This window comes from Periplaneta americana, chromosome 7 (assembly GCF_040183065.1).
Source record: "Periplaneta americana isolate PAMFEO1 chromosome 7, P.americana_PAMFEO1_priV1, whole genome shotgun sequence".
Taxonomy (NCBI): Eukaryota; Metazoa; Arthropoda; class Insecta; order Blattodea; family Blattidae; genus Periplaneta; species Periplaneta americana.
In genome coordinates, this window is record NC_091123.1 from 174532642 (window position 1) to 174548403 (window position 15762).

The 15762-nt window shown below is 34.6% G+C and overlaps 1 protein-coding gene across 1 annotated transcript in view; it reads left to right on the forward strand.

Annotated features, from left to right (window-relative positions):
* Positions 1–15611, forward strand: part of Su(z)12 (Polycomb protein Su(z)12) — a 62159-nt gene extending 46548 nt beyond the window's left edge. The window contains exon 11 of the mRNA XM_069831942.1: positions 1493–15611. Within this exon, the coding sequence (XP_069688043.1) occupies positions 1493–2468 (976 nt within the window). The 3' untranslated portion in view covers positions 2469–15611. The remainder of the gene's footprint in view (positions 1–1492) is intronic.
* The last annotated feature ends 151 nt before the right edge of the window (positions 15612–15762 follow it).

Sequence of the window (15762 nt, forward strand, 5' to 3'; positions counted from 1 at the left end):
TCGCACATACTCTATAACTGTGTGTGAAATTTCAGTTCCCCATATGCGCACATTATGCCGATTCACTTTTCTGGAGAGATGAAAAGTTGCTTTGAAACCGTCTGCTTCAAATCTTTGACGAGATCCTTGCATATTCCAACATGCAAACTGATTGCTCACGTTTAATAAACGTCATTTTGCCATTATTGATAACTACTGCCACCTAGCGATAAATCATGGCAACAAAGAGCGGGTTTTTCTTATTAAAAAAAGCTTGGAGAGTTTCTCTCTCTATTCCGTAGTAAGAATAAACATGAGTATATAGTATATACTGGACTTTTTTTAATATATACTTTTGTTAGTAAGAATAAAAACATTTGAATACCTACTCGTTTTTGATTACATACTCATAACATGGAAGCATAGTAGAATATACTCAAGTGTCCATCTTGTACAGAATATATACTCATGCTTGATAAGAATAAAAGCTAATATATTCTCATATTTATAAGTTCGTTCTCATGTTATTCTGAGTATGGTTTGTAGCAGACTCAATTCTGAATATTTGTTGATTTGTGTTCAGTTTAAAGTTAAATAAAAAAAAATGGCAGAATTTATGAACGATGTAGTACCTCATGGAAAAATATAGAAAAAGACGTGAACTTCAGAAAGCCTTTAACGCTTCACAAAAGTGAATGTAAAAAAGGTTAAACACATATTTGTTATTCATAAAAAACATAACCTATAAAATATGAATGGTTATCAAATTATAAGGTTATATTGTATTGTTAAATATAATTAACAATTACAGTTTATTTTGTAAAATTTGAATTGCAAAATGAAATTACTTGCAAATTTAAATTTTATATATAAAACTCTATAACAAAAAAATATAATTAGCATAACTGGAATTCTAGAAATGGATTGTAATCTCTATCCAACATCCCGTAATGACGATTTCCCAGTACTATTTTCTAGTTTCCTGTTTATTAACGTCACTTATCTGATTCTCTCTTTCATGTTTATTTATTTACTTATTTATTTTATTATTTAATTAATTAATTTGTTTATTTATTTATTTACATATTTATTTATTTATAAAAAGCAAAACACAAACCACTACAGCATGCGGATAGCATGTGAAAGGCTATAAAAAAAAACTGAGCATCACGGTGCAATGTAGTCAAAGAGGATAGGTAACACGAGTACATACTAACTTTTAAACGATCAAGAAGGCTGTAGTGATGAGTATATATTCGCGTTAGGTAGAATGTCTTTATTCTTACGACTATGAGTATGTTCTAGTGGTTACGAGTGTATAATCACAGGAAGTGCTCGTACTTAAAAGTATAAACCTTGAGAAAGTACTTAAGCTTTGTTCTTACTACCCATTGGCATGTCAGTTACCATGATATGTTGCGTACTTTATTTGTTATTAAACTTTAAAATGTTTCACGGACTTACGAATAACTCTGTATATTAAAGTAATCGGCTGACTCTTTTATTTCAACAGGTATGTTGGAGACTGCCAGATACCGTTGGCTTGTACCATGTTTCTTGAAGCCAAAGGAAAGGAACTGTTGCTCAAAAATCTGTATCGCAATTTTGTGCTTCACATGTGCAGTTTATTTGACTTCGGTTTGGTTAGTCCTGTTACTTTGTACACAACCATTCAGCGTCTACAAGATCTGATCGGAGAAAGTGGTGGGGTGAAAGAAATTCTACAAAATTCATGGCAAGCTCAGAGGCGACATTGGTTGGCCGGAGGTTGTCACGGACAAAACAGTCAGCAAGATAAACAAGGACCTGTTGAGCCGAGCGTCAGAAGGAAAACAATGACACAGTCCATGCAGATTACAGGGAACCAACAACACGGCACAACCAAGGGACAAGTAATGTCAATGCATGGACAGGGGAGGAAGGCCAACCAATCTGCTTGTAATAATGTTCAGTCACACAGCGTTCAGAAGGGCCAGACTGTAGCCAACTCTGCCGACTCGTCTCAACACAAGCGTAAGTCCACGCAAGCCTCTCAACAGTCCTTACCTCTGAGTAACATTCAGCAGAATTCGATTAAAGGTCAAAATACTGGGGGATCAAATGATTCAACTGTAGGGTTGCAGCAGCGGAGGAAGTCTGCGTCAAGCCTGGTCTCGCAAGGGAATATCAATGGAAATGATCCTGTGCTAATGCAGCAAAGGAGGAGATCCCTCGGTCAACAGAATGCACAGAATCAAAACAACGGGCCGACAAATCATACAGAACTACTGCCACCTCTGAGACGGAAATCCTTCCATCAGTTAACTTCCGGTAGTGACCAAAATAGTGGGAAAAATCAAGTGCTGGGATCACATAATTCTCAAGGTGTGTTGTCTTCTCTAGTGTCTGATGTTGCATCAGTGTCACATAGGAGGAAGTCTACAGCTGGACAGAATTCAGATGTGAACCACTTGCATAGTAATCATTCCGGCAAAAGTAATGCGAGCTAGCCACATATGTGTTCATTAGAATGGCAAATTGAAAGGTAGGCCATGCAACAACGCTGGACTGCCAGAGATGTTGTATAGTGGGAATAAGGGGCATAGTGTAGTATTAATAGTATTCATTTTAACTTAGGGAATCTCGAGTTGAAGTACTTTGGCATTTGAATTTTTTTAATACTTTCTGTGTTTTGAGTAATCGCCATCTGGAACTTGGAAACTGTGACTCACAACATAGGAAGCGTGACAGCATAGCCTTCAAAAACGTAGAATACATTGCCCAAGAATTTCTTCTCAAGATTCACATGAAATGTGAAGACTAAGGTAATATTCATTTCATCAATATATAAATATGCTTTCCGCCTGTGTTAATTTTAAGATTATAATTGCCACTTGTGTTCAAGTTGGATTTGGATATTTTAGGGATGTGTACTCGTTCTGTATTGTGTCGTAAACAGTTCAGAATCCGGAATACTGATTTGGTCCGTGTCAGATAAGTACTTTCGAATTAGGCATTCGGTTGAAATTTCAGAACAAACATTTAAATACTGTGTAGAGAAAAAGAAACGGTAATAAACTGAAATCTACTTCAAACACGCAGATTTCATAACGCCTGTTAATAACAAGTATAAGTAAAATACAAAGTAGGTTCTTGTTTGTCTGTACTGGTTTTCTTGGATTACGGTTGAACAGTTCTAATAGTCATTCACTGGAGGAACATTTTCTGGATTGTGGTGTTCTGATTAGTAATGAAGAATGCGTTACAGTAAGACACATTTGACATTGATAAATATGTTTATTGAATTAATGTGTGAATTGTAAATTAGATGGTAATCAGAAATGTTGTAGAGAGATCTGCTAGTATACGTATGAAATACATGATGCAGTGTTCGAAGAGTGGGAGGAGAACTAGGGAGAATAAGTGACTTTCCCTTCACCCCCAGCTTCATGTTGGCATTTATTCTCGAACACCTAGATATTCCTTCGTGCCACCTGGGTTGATATATTTTTTCTCTGTGAAAACTGGTGGCAATAAAGCTTACCATTGCATGCTGCCTTTCTTCGAACACTGATCTGATATGAGTTGCTTTTGTGATGTGATATCAGTGTTCAGATATAGAATGGAAATGATTTTGGTATCTGCAGTGGTAATTTAACTTTCAACTTTTTCGTAGAAAAGTGTGATATATTGAAGAAATGTATTGTAATATTATCTCTTTGTGTTACAAAAAGTAGCACAGTTCATGACTGCCATTGGAGAGAGCCATAATATTGTGTATGTTGTTACACCAAACCAGGCTAGCTGGGTTAAGCATATCCAAGCTTTAGGTTTGTGAATTTTTGTCATGTTTATCTTTTGTCTAGATTTTTTTCTGAACCAGATCTCGTATTCACTGCCAGCAATTTCCACTGTACTTGTACTTTTTCTTTATATTTTCATAAATAATGGCATGGAATCATCTGTCATTTCTCTTCAATAATCTAGTCATGTCTGTATCAATTTTCTTTGAATTCATCTTGCAGCATCTTTTTACTTCTTGTACTTAATCTTAAACGAAATTTGTTCAAGAACATTGTATTTGTCCCAGTTGCGTCTTTTGTGCTAGAAGTGATATGATACTATGTATTAAAATTTATACTAATCATTTTAGATAAATTCTTTTGAATTATTTTATGCTAAAGGATCAGAGCCCATTGCTTTATTTAGCTTCAAGTAACAATAAAATTATGTTTTTTTCTTATGGTTATAATATTTCCATCTTTTCAAACTTTTTATGAAATGTGAAGTGCGGAATCGTGTGTATTTTTAATGGAAATGTATTTCTTTTTCTTTATTTTTAATATTATAAAGTGAAATGAACGAAGTGTACAGTAATTGAATACCTATTTTACTTTTATCTTGAGGTATTCTTAGGTGTAATAAATGAATTTTGAAGCAGATTTGCCATTAAATAACTTGGCTCGTGTGTTCATATGTTTCCATTCTACAAATCAGATACTTCATTGTTTTGCTATATTATTATTGAGATAGTATTAGTAAAGGATTACTGATAATTGCAAATGTCCTCCATTGGACTAGTCATTGTCCTGGTATTGATATTTTGAAAACGAACTTATTGTTACAACTATTGAGGAATTGTGTCATGACTAAACATAAGTCAATAGTTGCACATCATTAAAAGAGAATTAAGTGTAATGCAGTCAAACTACAGAGTGATTTATATAGAACTGACACATTTCTTTCATTGTTTCAAAACGAATTGTGCTAGCGACAACTTATTATACCTAAAATGTAGAGGAATTTTGGGAGATTAAGTAACCCCATAGAAAGAAGTCCGGTGTTGTCAAATCCGGAGATCTCGGTGGTCACAGGTTCCTGGAAATTATTCGGTCGTCAAAGAAACTTGCAATTACTGTAGTTCCATGGATTCATTTGATGTATGGCATGTAGCGCCATCTTGCTGAAAATATCCTTGACTCAGCTCTACATCGTCCAGTTGCTCAACAAACTCAAAGACAAACGTCTTAATGATTTTTTGGGTGACTGCTCCAGTCGTGCTCTTACGTCAACAACAACCATGGGAAGCCTAGATGAACGATGCTTGCCCTTTACACTCACCAGAGATCCAGTTTCCAATTTGTTTACCAATCCCAGTATTATGTTTCTTTTGGGAGGATTGCGAACACCAAATTCTCTCTGGTATGCCCTTTGAGTAGCTGTAATTGAATTCGTAATCCAGTATTGCTTCACAAGGCAGAGTCGTTGATTTAATGTGTACTGCATTTTCACGTTGACACAAAATGTCGAAAACAGCTGCCAACAATAGGAATAAAACATAAACATCTGGGCATCTAGTGACAAGGAATCGAAACTCCAGAACATTCTGCTTAATTTGGTGCTAAAATTGGGTCAGTGCTGCCAACAATAGGAATAAAACATAAACATCTGCGCATCTAGTGACAAGGAATCGAAACTCCAGAACATTCTGCTTAATTTGGTGCTAAAATTGGGTCATTGAATGAATTTCCAACGGAATAATTAAAGAAAGAAATGTGTCAGTTCTATATAAATCATTCTGTACAATAGAACTCCATTTATCCGAAATAAAGGGGACGGAGCTATTTGATAATCAATGTGAAATCAATCAATCTTCTTAATGTATCCAGCTGTTTGCTGACAACATAAAGTCCACTGTAGTGTATTCAGTTGTTGTTTTTAACTAGAAATGAGGAGTATTTTGATCTGTGTTCATTATAGATGCCTGTTGCTAGTAGCCAGAGCTGGGGTGTAGTCAGTATATACTGCAGGGCAGTGAAATATTTTCGTTAAAAGTGGGAAGGAAAAGAGATCATTAATTAAGCATGTAAATTATAAACTAGCACAGAAATTTTTACCGTCTTCTCCCAACATTTCCACTAATAACCTAGCCTTCTCTTGAATTATTGACCGTGACAATGACATCTCCTTGTTATGTTGCTGTGTAAACCAAAGAAACACGGCTTCGTTTATTTTTTTTTAATTGAGCTTCTTTCATTGTTTTCCAATTCGATATTTTGCAGGAATGTTTCAAAAGTTTGGATTTACATGTTGTTGTTGTTTTCTAATGCCAGGCGTTTGACAATAAAGTCATTTGACCTCTTGCACTCCAATATTTTTCAAAGATATTGTCATGGCCAGCCAATGAAGCACAGATTTTGAGGTGTTCCGAATCCATTTCTTGGTTTGAGTTGCACAATGGACAAATGGATTTACATTTAACCCAACCAGAGACGGTTGATACTTCAACTTTATAATAGGAATAATTATAATAATAATATATTATTTTATATATTAATTATAATTATAATATATTAAATCTACATACTTAGACTTCAACAAACAAAATTTGATAACACAATCACAAGGGAAAAAATGGAACTCTCTGCATCATAATCCATAGTTAATTCCTGATTTACCACGAAAATCGTCTGTAGCTGCATTTAGATAAGCAAATCTGCATAGAATTGGAATATATCAGTCCCCTAGCTGCCCATTGTAAAACTCAAACCAAGAAATGGATTCGGAACACCTCAAAATCTGTGCTTCAGTGGCTGATCGTGATAATATCTTTGAAAAATATTGGAGTGCAAGAGGTCAAATGACTTTATTGTCAAACGCCTGGCATTAGAAAACAACAACAACATAATAGGAAGCAACATTTCGCAAGATTACGCCACTTTCCATAAATCTCACGGCTTCTAACTTATTCTTTATGCCGTGTTCCCACAGGGTGTGAAACACTTCTGTCAATTACACTTTCGTAAGCCACTACTCGTGTGAATGTTGTGTATTAAGCTTGCCTATGACGTCAAACAGCTCACGATTTGGTCATGATGAGATCAAACGTGTTTGATTTTCAGTTGTGAGCTGTCTGGCTTTGGTGCAGCAAGATGTTTTATAACCTTGTTTTTAGATTTAGTGACAATGATGCAATACGATTTTTGGAACTATACTAAATGAAACATGTTCTTATAATTCAGTATTGGACGAGTTCAAATCAAGAAATGGATTCAGAACACCTCAAAATCTGTGCTTTGGTGGCTGACCATGACAATATCTTTGAAAAATATTAGAGTGCAAGAGATCAAATGACTTTATTGTCAAACGCCTGGCGTTAGAAAACAACTACAACATTGGACAAATAGCAGGATCATGATAAAAGAGCAGCAGGGGCTAAACGAATATCTGATATCCTAAATATACCAGCATTTAAACCAAAGGAAGTTATAAGCTTAATGAAATTTTAAAACTTGACACATTCTTTTTGCCAGGAATTGAAGAAAATTTCTGAAAGTGAGAGATCAGGAAAGTCTACCAATGAGATCTACAAACCTAAAGTTGCTTGATTTGTGAAAATGAACTCTTTCATTTACATTCTAATTTTCTTTTGACAGTTATTGTTTGTTACGTACAGTATTTGTGTCACATTTTATTATTAGAGGTCGAACTCGTTCTAACAAATCTTCAAACTGTACCTCTGTCATTCTTAGCGAAATTTTTAAATCCTCAGGATGATTTTTAAACTCTCCTTCAATATATTTGAAAGTTCCCAAAACTTTGCGTTGTAGTGGCCACTGCCTAACCCACCACCTCTTTCTCCTGTGTTTTCTTTGTTACAAGAAACGAACAATTTCATTTGCTAAAACTGAACACGTAAGCACACATTCTTCGGCAACTAACCTGTCTGTGGCCACGTCTCGACTGACTACTTCGTTCCTTCCATGTGAACAGACCATGCTTTCCAGTAAAAAGGAAATGATGTGGAGCAACCACGATAGTTAAATTGACGCAAGCGTTTCACGCCCCCTGAGAACTCAACATTATGGATGCAGCAACATGTTTTCTTTTACTCATCATCACACTCTCATAACTAAACAATAAGACTTACCGATAATGCGATAACTGCAACACAACTAAAGTGAATAAGAAATTGGAAACTTACCTCGAATGGATACACCGTAATTCTGTAATTTCTGGGTAGGTGGGAGGAGGGAGGGGGCGAATAGAACATCTCATGTAACGGGACTGATCACGCCTGGTTACTATATAAAACAAGTGTTTGGGAGATGGAGGTGGAAAACAGATGTAGCATTGTTGTGAGGACATTGACACTTAAATTTGTAGCCATTCTATAGGGGATGAACAAAATATTTTAGGGATAAACAAAATGTTTTTTTTTTGCGGCATTGTTTCTGTTAAGGCGCGTCTCCACTATTAAACATTTAACAACAACATGTTAAATATGACATGTTGAATTTAACACTTTTAACATGTTGGCATGTTTTCCAGCAGAAATGGAAAACATGTTAAGTCAATTCATTTGCTCGTGCAGTGTCGGTACAGTTCGGCAAAGTTCGTACAGTTTCCATAGCAACAACTATAAGTTCCGATTTTGTGGCGTGTATCTTGATCATTTTTGTACTATCATTGGTCCTTGGTGTTGGCTGTAAGTTGTTCGAAATAATGGAGTGGACGAAAGAAAATACATTAGAATAAAATTAATGCACTGATGGAAAGGCCTTGTTTGTGGGATGTGTCTGCAAAAGAATACACGGGGAAAGCTAAGAAGGCCGACTGTTTTAGAGAACTGGAATTATTATTTAATTGTTCTCGAGAATACAATAGAGAGTTTTTGCACTCTCATCGTACGCTAAACTTAATGCTATGTTGACGTCAGTAATGGTCGTATTTGGTGATGTATGTTAACGTTCGTAAAACTTCAGAAAGAATAATTATACGATATTACCCACTCCTTTAACATCTATCATGTCGTAGGTCCTATGATAATCAATCGCGCTGTAATTTTTTAATTGAGATGAAATGGCTGCTCTTAAATTGTGTATTTCTTTGATGTAACAGGAAGTATTTTTGCAGCACTATATTAAAATCGTGTTCTGACATTCTCAGCAAGTTTTTGAATCCAAATCGATACTGTATTCAACTTAGAGCTCGTTTAGAATGTATCCTGCATTGTGTCTTTTACTAAGATATTGCCGCATCCACATTCTCATTTTCTTCCTTTTCAAAGCCTTGTAACAAGCAATAGAGGCAATTACAAAAGCCAGATCATCATCTGAGTCCATTGTCCAAGGTTTGAAAATAAAACACTATCTATATTAAAATCTCATAGACTGTTTATGGTGGACTACGCAAAGAAAGTCAAGTTTAACATGTTTAACAGTGTGGACAAAGTGTTAAATGAAATTAGCATTAACATGTTCAATCAACATGTTGGGATGTTAACGGTAAACAATTTAACATGTTGTTGTTAAATGTTTAATAGTGGAGACTATTAAACTGAATTTCGGTAAAGAGGAGTATTGGGACTATGTCATCACTAATTATTATAAGTGAACAGTTACACATCATTGGAAAAGAAAGAATTAAATGTAATGTAGTGAAGGAATTAACATTGACCTAGTTTCATGCCTGTAATAAATCAAGATAAAAATACAGCATTTTCATGATCTAAATTTCTTGCAGAGTATTAGCCATGATATTATAATACTTACATCTTCCCTTGAATGCTTGCTTGTTCATACATGATAAACTAGACTTTGTGTTTTACACTTTGTTTCTGTTCTAAGCACACCATGTGATTTCACATTGTAAAATCTGACTTAAACTGTGGCTGAGGCCTATTGAAATGTACAAAATTAACAAAAGAACTTCAATAGTCCGAAAACCTAAATGGGCTTCACTGACGGGTGCGCCAGAATAGTACATTATGCAACGAGCCTATAATGGCAGTAATTAAGACGCGAGTATGGATGTTTATGAAACGAGCGCAAGCGAGTTTCATAATTTTCATACGAGCATCTTAATTACCATTATAGGCAAGTTTCATACGACTTTTTATGCTCGACCATATTTCTGACTTGAAATTATTCATAAGTTTTCATGTTATGGTTATGTAGTGACGAACGGAACTGACCTGAATTGTGAGATGTGCGCAGACGCGAAAGTATTGATTTTTTCCGAGGCACGAATATCATTGACCTTGATATAATCTAGAGAACATTAGTCTTGCTATAACCTGGAAATTGATTTAGAATTGAAAAACGAGATGAGAAATTGAATTTATTTGAATATTATTTACAATTAACGCTAATTATTTTAATAACGGAACATAATCTTCTGCGACAGTATTGGATTTCCAGCCTTCGTGACTTTTCGCTAGTTGTCTTTCGATTGCATATCCGAGAATAATCGATACTGGTGGGTTTATAACGGTACAAAGGTGATTTGTCATTGGCTGAACAACTGAATTATAATGAATAGGTGTACTTTAATGAGGTGCATTAAAGGGCTACTACCAGGTGTATAATTACTACATTTCGGCATGGTCGAGCATAAACTGATTTAAAGGTTTCCAAATATGAGTCGCTAGAAGCCAATCAGCTTTGAGTAGGAAGTGAAATTTATTTATAAAATATAGTTTTTCATGTTAGTGGGATATATAGTTACTACAAAAATTTAATGCATAAATCCAAGAACTGTTGTATAATAATCTAATATTTTTATTTTTCTGTGTGTATGAAGTTTTTCTTAATAGTATGACACACTTGATACTTTGATGCCAGTTGTAAGACATAAGTTTCTATATGACAGAGCCAACATTGCCAATCATGTAATGCTTTCTCTATCTTAGAAGATGGCATGTCATGATGTATACTGTTTTTGAAATGAAAAGTTAACGTCTAAGGGAATAAGTAATAATTCAGTGTAAAAATCATATGCCAAACAGACTCTGTAATTAGGGAAAATGCTGAAATTTGATTTATATGTAAATTTTGTATTACTGATCTTTAGAAGTGCAATGATAAAGCAGTTTTTATTGGAAGTATACATAATAAAGTACAAGATATTAATTTCTTATTACATTTTTTAGCATAATTTTACTGCAAATTTGTTGTTTTTATTTCATTTGTTATGATTGTATAAATAAGTACAGTAGCCGACTATGTTTTGGAATTTCTAAGTTAACGAGTTTTTGGAACTGAGTAACCATATTGAGAAGGGAAAGGTTGTAGAAATATATATTATAATAGGTGTTGTAGATACGTACAAGAACATAACATATAGTTCTATCAAATACTTATCACTGAGCTGCACCTGAGGGTAGTGAATGAGAAAAAAAAAAAGGGGAGTCACTGCGCATTTTTTTACAGTACTCTTTCTAAATGCATGAATTATACTTACACTTACCACAAACACAAAAAAAATACATAAATAAATAATTATGATTAGGGCTAGGATTTTGATGACCTATAAATCATGAAAAAATGTCCTAAAAACAATGCATTTATGACCTAAAAATCTTTCAAAAATGCCCTTAAAAATGCTCTAAAAAATTGACCTTACATAATTGTCTTAGTAGGAAAAGAGGTTTTGCACTACTTAATATTTAGACTAGTAATTAAATTACATTTTACATAATTTTTTCTAAGTAGTACACTTTAATTATTTTACCTGATGTAGTTCCCATGGTTGATCATTCACCTCTGCTTTGGCATATGGACATGAGGTCAGCAGTTGGCGGGTTGGTCTTGGCCCTTCATGGGCTGTAATGCCATGGATTTACTTTACTTTTAGTTTCCATGTAGTCTACCACAAGGCCACTCTTATCCGGAATTAGCAGGTATGGAGGCGTCTATATTGAAGGGATGGTGGACTGATCCATTACATGGGGTGTATACTACATTAAAATGGCAATATTTGTGTAGAAAAACTATTAAAATACGAGTATTATACAAAATAATGGGTATTAATGGACAAAATAAGTAAAGAAAATATCGAAGGAAATAAATATTTACATGAATATTGGGGATTTATGGCCAAAATTAAATGAAAATGCCTAAAAAATACCGAATAAAACAAAAGATGCTCTTATGAGTTGAAACAGGCAAAAAATGCAACAAAAAAATGCCTTAACAAATATGTCTTAAAACATTCAGATTATCACATAACATATAAATACTAAAGCAACTATGTTTCTGGCTTACTATAAAAAAGATGCAATTTCATCAAAATCCTAGCCCTAATTATGATTATTGAAACTTTTAACAAGACTTAGTTTTGTAATAGAGTTGAATCTTGTATGCAAAGTTCTAATATATGGTGGAATAATGTATAGGACTGGAAAGATAAGCAATATCCCTGATCACATATACAGGGTGGAAGTGAAATAGCCTTGGAGATTTTCAGGGTGAATAGCTCATGTTGTATGTAACGAAAAACTATAATGTCATATTGGTGGAAAGTTAATAGTTTTTTTAGAAAAAATGTTTTCTCAAATGTTTAATAACGTCTTATTCGGTAACTATTGCGAGTAGGATCATGATTTTCGTCCATATCTATAGGAAAACTAATAAAGAATAATTTATCCCTCTGGCGTATTTCAATAGTGTGGACGTTTTTCGTGTAAATTTAATTAAAAGAACTGCTAATTTCAAGCCACTGCATGATGTGAGCTGGTTGCAACACAGCACCAGAGAACAGCTCATCTAGTGGGACACAACGAGTTCGTTGACTTCTTACATCTGTATCACTGAGAAAAGTGTGTTAATGGCGATGCTGTTGGACTGCTGAAACTTCAAACTTAATTTTCTAATTAACTGCATTTTTTTTATAAAATAATATCTAAATTATGTAAAAGAATTCAATTAATATCTTTCTAAAATACGATAAAAGGAATAAAATGAGGAAGGAATTAAAAGAGAAAGATCTCATCCATCGAAATAGTTACAAAATGATCCCAGGATGGAGGTAGCGTTCCCTTGCTGAACGGCAATTCCAATGTGTTGACGAAGGAAATTGATACATCTAGGATCCTGGTACAGGACAGTAGGCATGTACCAATTTGGGTCAGTAGCTCTCTAGCGGACCAAAGGTCTCGACTGCAAAAGCTACGAAGATGTAATTTGATGTTAAATGTTCATATTTGCGTCGTTTAGCATGATAAGCAGATTCAGCAGAGATCCAGCACAATTGACAGAAGATTTTAAATGGGAAAGTGCTAATGTATCTACACATGTAAAATCCCAGATGAGAGATTTACCTTTGGACTAAGGAATTAATGTCAAGCCATCAGATCGTTTACCATCCGACTGACTAATACCAGTTGGTTCAAGAAGAGTTGAAATGTCGCAAGATCTACTGATGATGTTATTAATAGCAGAATGTCTAGGAATACGACCTTTACTTTTGGCACAGCTTAAGACATGATGTCCAAAAGAATCCACGATCCCTCCACATATATATTGGTACACATGGCAAATTTTGCAGCCCAGACGCAATGCAATAGCGATTTGGAAAGATTTACCGTCCATAAGATACCAACATGGGAGGAAGGCAGAGCATGGAACCAATATCCAGATTCCTTCTCTTGGAGTGCTTGAATACGAGTGATGTCCTTGTCAGATGTGAAAGAGGAAATAAGGGAATCAAGTATTTGACGTACAATAATCTCATCCCAGGCATTTTGAATGGGGAGGAGCAAAGTTGTTCGTTTTTTCAGAGCTTGAATATGAGTGACGTCCTTGTCATATGTGAAAGAGGAAATAAGGGAATCAAGTATTTGACGTGCAATAATCTCATCCTAGACATTTTGAATGGGGAGGAGCAAAGTTATTCGTTTTTTCAGACCACTTATTTAAAGCTTGAGGAACATGGCAAATATCGACAGCATCACAAAACGTAATATAGGTTTCCTGTTCATTTCAGTGTAGCCTATCGTCCCTTTCAGTCTCCAAGATTATTTCACTTCCACCCTGTATAACAGATTGCCATTCCCATGTTAAAAACAGTAACATGTGGAAGAGAACAACCACCAGGATCGCCACCATTGATTGGGAACTACCACTAGATGGAAGTACTGTTGCTCCATGCAATTCAAATGAGAGTTATAATGTGACTTTTTATGCAGTAACTAGGTGACAGCATAGTGAAATTGATAAAAGTTGTTGCCGTCAAAGCCTATAAGGCTGAGCAATCTGTTATATGTGATCTGGGGTGATATATACATTTTGTCCGTTCCTTTTAATGAATAGAAACAATTTTTTAAATTATTCCGAAGTCGTAATGAAGACTACTGTTAGTGTTGGAATATGCTAAATTTCTTTATTCACAAGTTATGTGCTCTGATCTTTTATATGAGTCTTACACATTTTTATTTTATAAAGATATTTGGGTACTTTGGTGTGAAGAAATTTCTGACAATGTGGAGGAACATGAAATGTTAGCGTTTTAATCTATATTTCAAGCACTTTTTTTATACCTTCTGTCCCAAAAAGCATTAAATTGCAGGTACTGTCCATATTCAGGTGTTCAATTCAGTCGGTTTCTTGCTTTGTGATCCTCTTTCATGACTTACACTGACTTGCTTTGAAACAGTTTGGTTTTATAATGGAATGTGGCCTGTGAAAAATTTGTTTTCTTATTCATCGAATTGTAGGGATGGTATTGATGTAATGAAAAATCATATTTGGACATTTTCGCCAAAATACACGTCTTTTCAGCATGGTTTTGGTATACTGCCATATGTCCAATTACACACTAGTCTATCTTTTATCTGAAACTTAGGGTGGATGTACCTCATGTCTGTAATTAACAGTACATTTATTCACAAAGTACGCAAATGAAATACAATTATTTTTATTAAAATATTGATAATTTGTTTAAAAACAAAATTTTATGTATGTAAATCTGCTCAAGTGGTTTTATTTTTTAACATAAACTGTGAAAACAGGTTAGACTATATGTCCTAGAAGTCTTGGACATATATGCCTCAATTGAAATGTTTTTCAAACGAAAACTTTAGGGCTCATTCTGCATGAAATGTTCGGGACAAAATGGTGTTGTTTGCTGTTTAAAATAGAAAACAAGAAGTGGTACAAGTGCAACATATTGATTTCAGTAAACTTTTCCACATAACCTCACCAGATGACAGAGGTTTTTACTGTGACTAGCTTATCGAATGTCTTTCACTAATGTTCATTCAGAATGTTTCATACAAACTTTGATAAAATTGCTTTTTTTAAGGCATTAGTGCCGTATATGTACTGAACTGCACTTCAAGATCCTGATTTGTTTTGGCTGTCTATCGACTGAGGTGAGGAGATGAAGAGCAGGTAGAGGAGGAGAACTAAGAAGCTGAATCTCTTTCACCTGCGGCGAGATGGTTATGAACATCTGACAGGATGGATGTGGAAGAGTGAGGTCATGGACACAGAGTTATATAGAAAAGAGGTTTTATCGGTTTTTGTGTAAAAATTAATGAGAAAGAATGTGCCATTTACTACATGGTACTGTTTATTTATCATTGTTTTCGGTTATTCTGTTTTTCTTGTCTTCATTGATGATGATGGAGGCCCTGGTGTTAGCAGCTTATTGTTTTGTTGTGTTAACAGAATCACATATTCTGAATTCTTTCTAAATCAACAAAAATGCTGCCAACACAGAAGCTAGATTTTTTTTTTACTTGTATTCTGTGTTGACCAGTAAGAGCTTCTCTTCCATATGTCTACTTTCTTTTTAGCCATAATTACACCGTTGTTTTTCATTGTTCACAATCCTAGTTGAAGTTACTAAATAAATACAGAATAAATTTATCTTCATATATAATCATTCATTCTTGCTTGTCCCTTCCTTTTCTCCTCTCCCTTTCACTGTTAACACTTGTCATATTATTATTACAGTGAAATCTGTTCAAGACGGAAGTGACATGGTTCTAATTTTTTTTCCGTTGTGGACAGGTTTCCA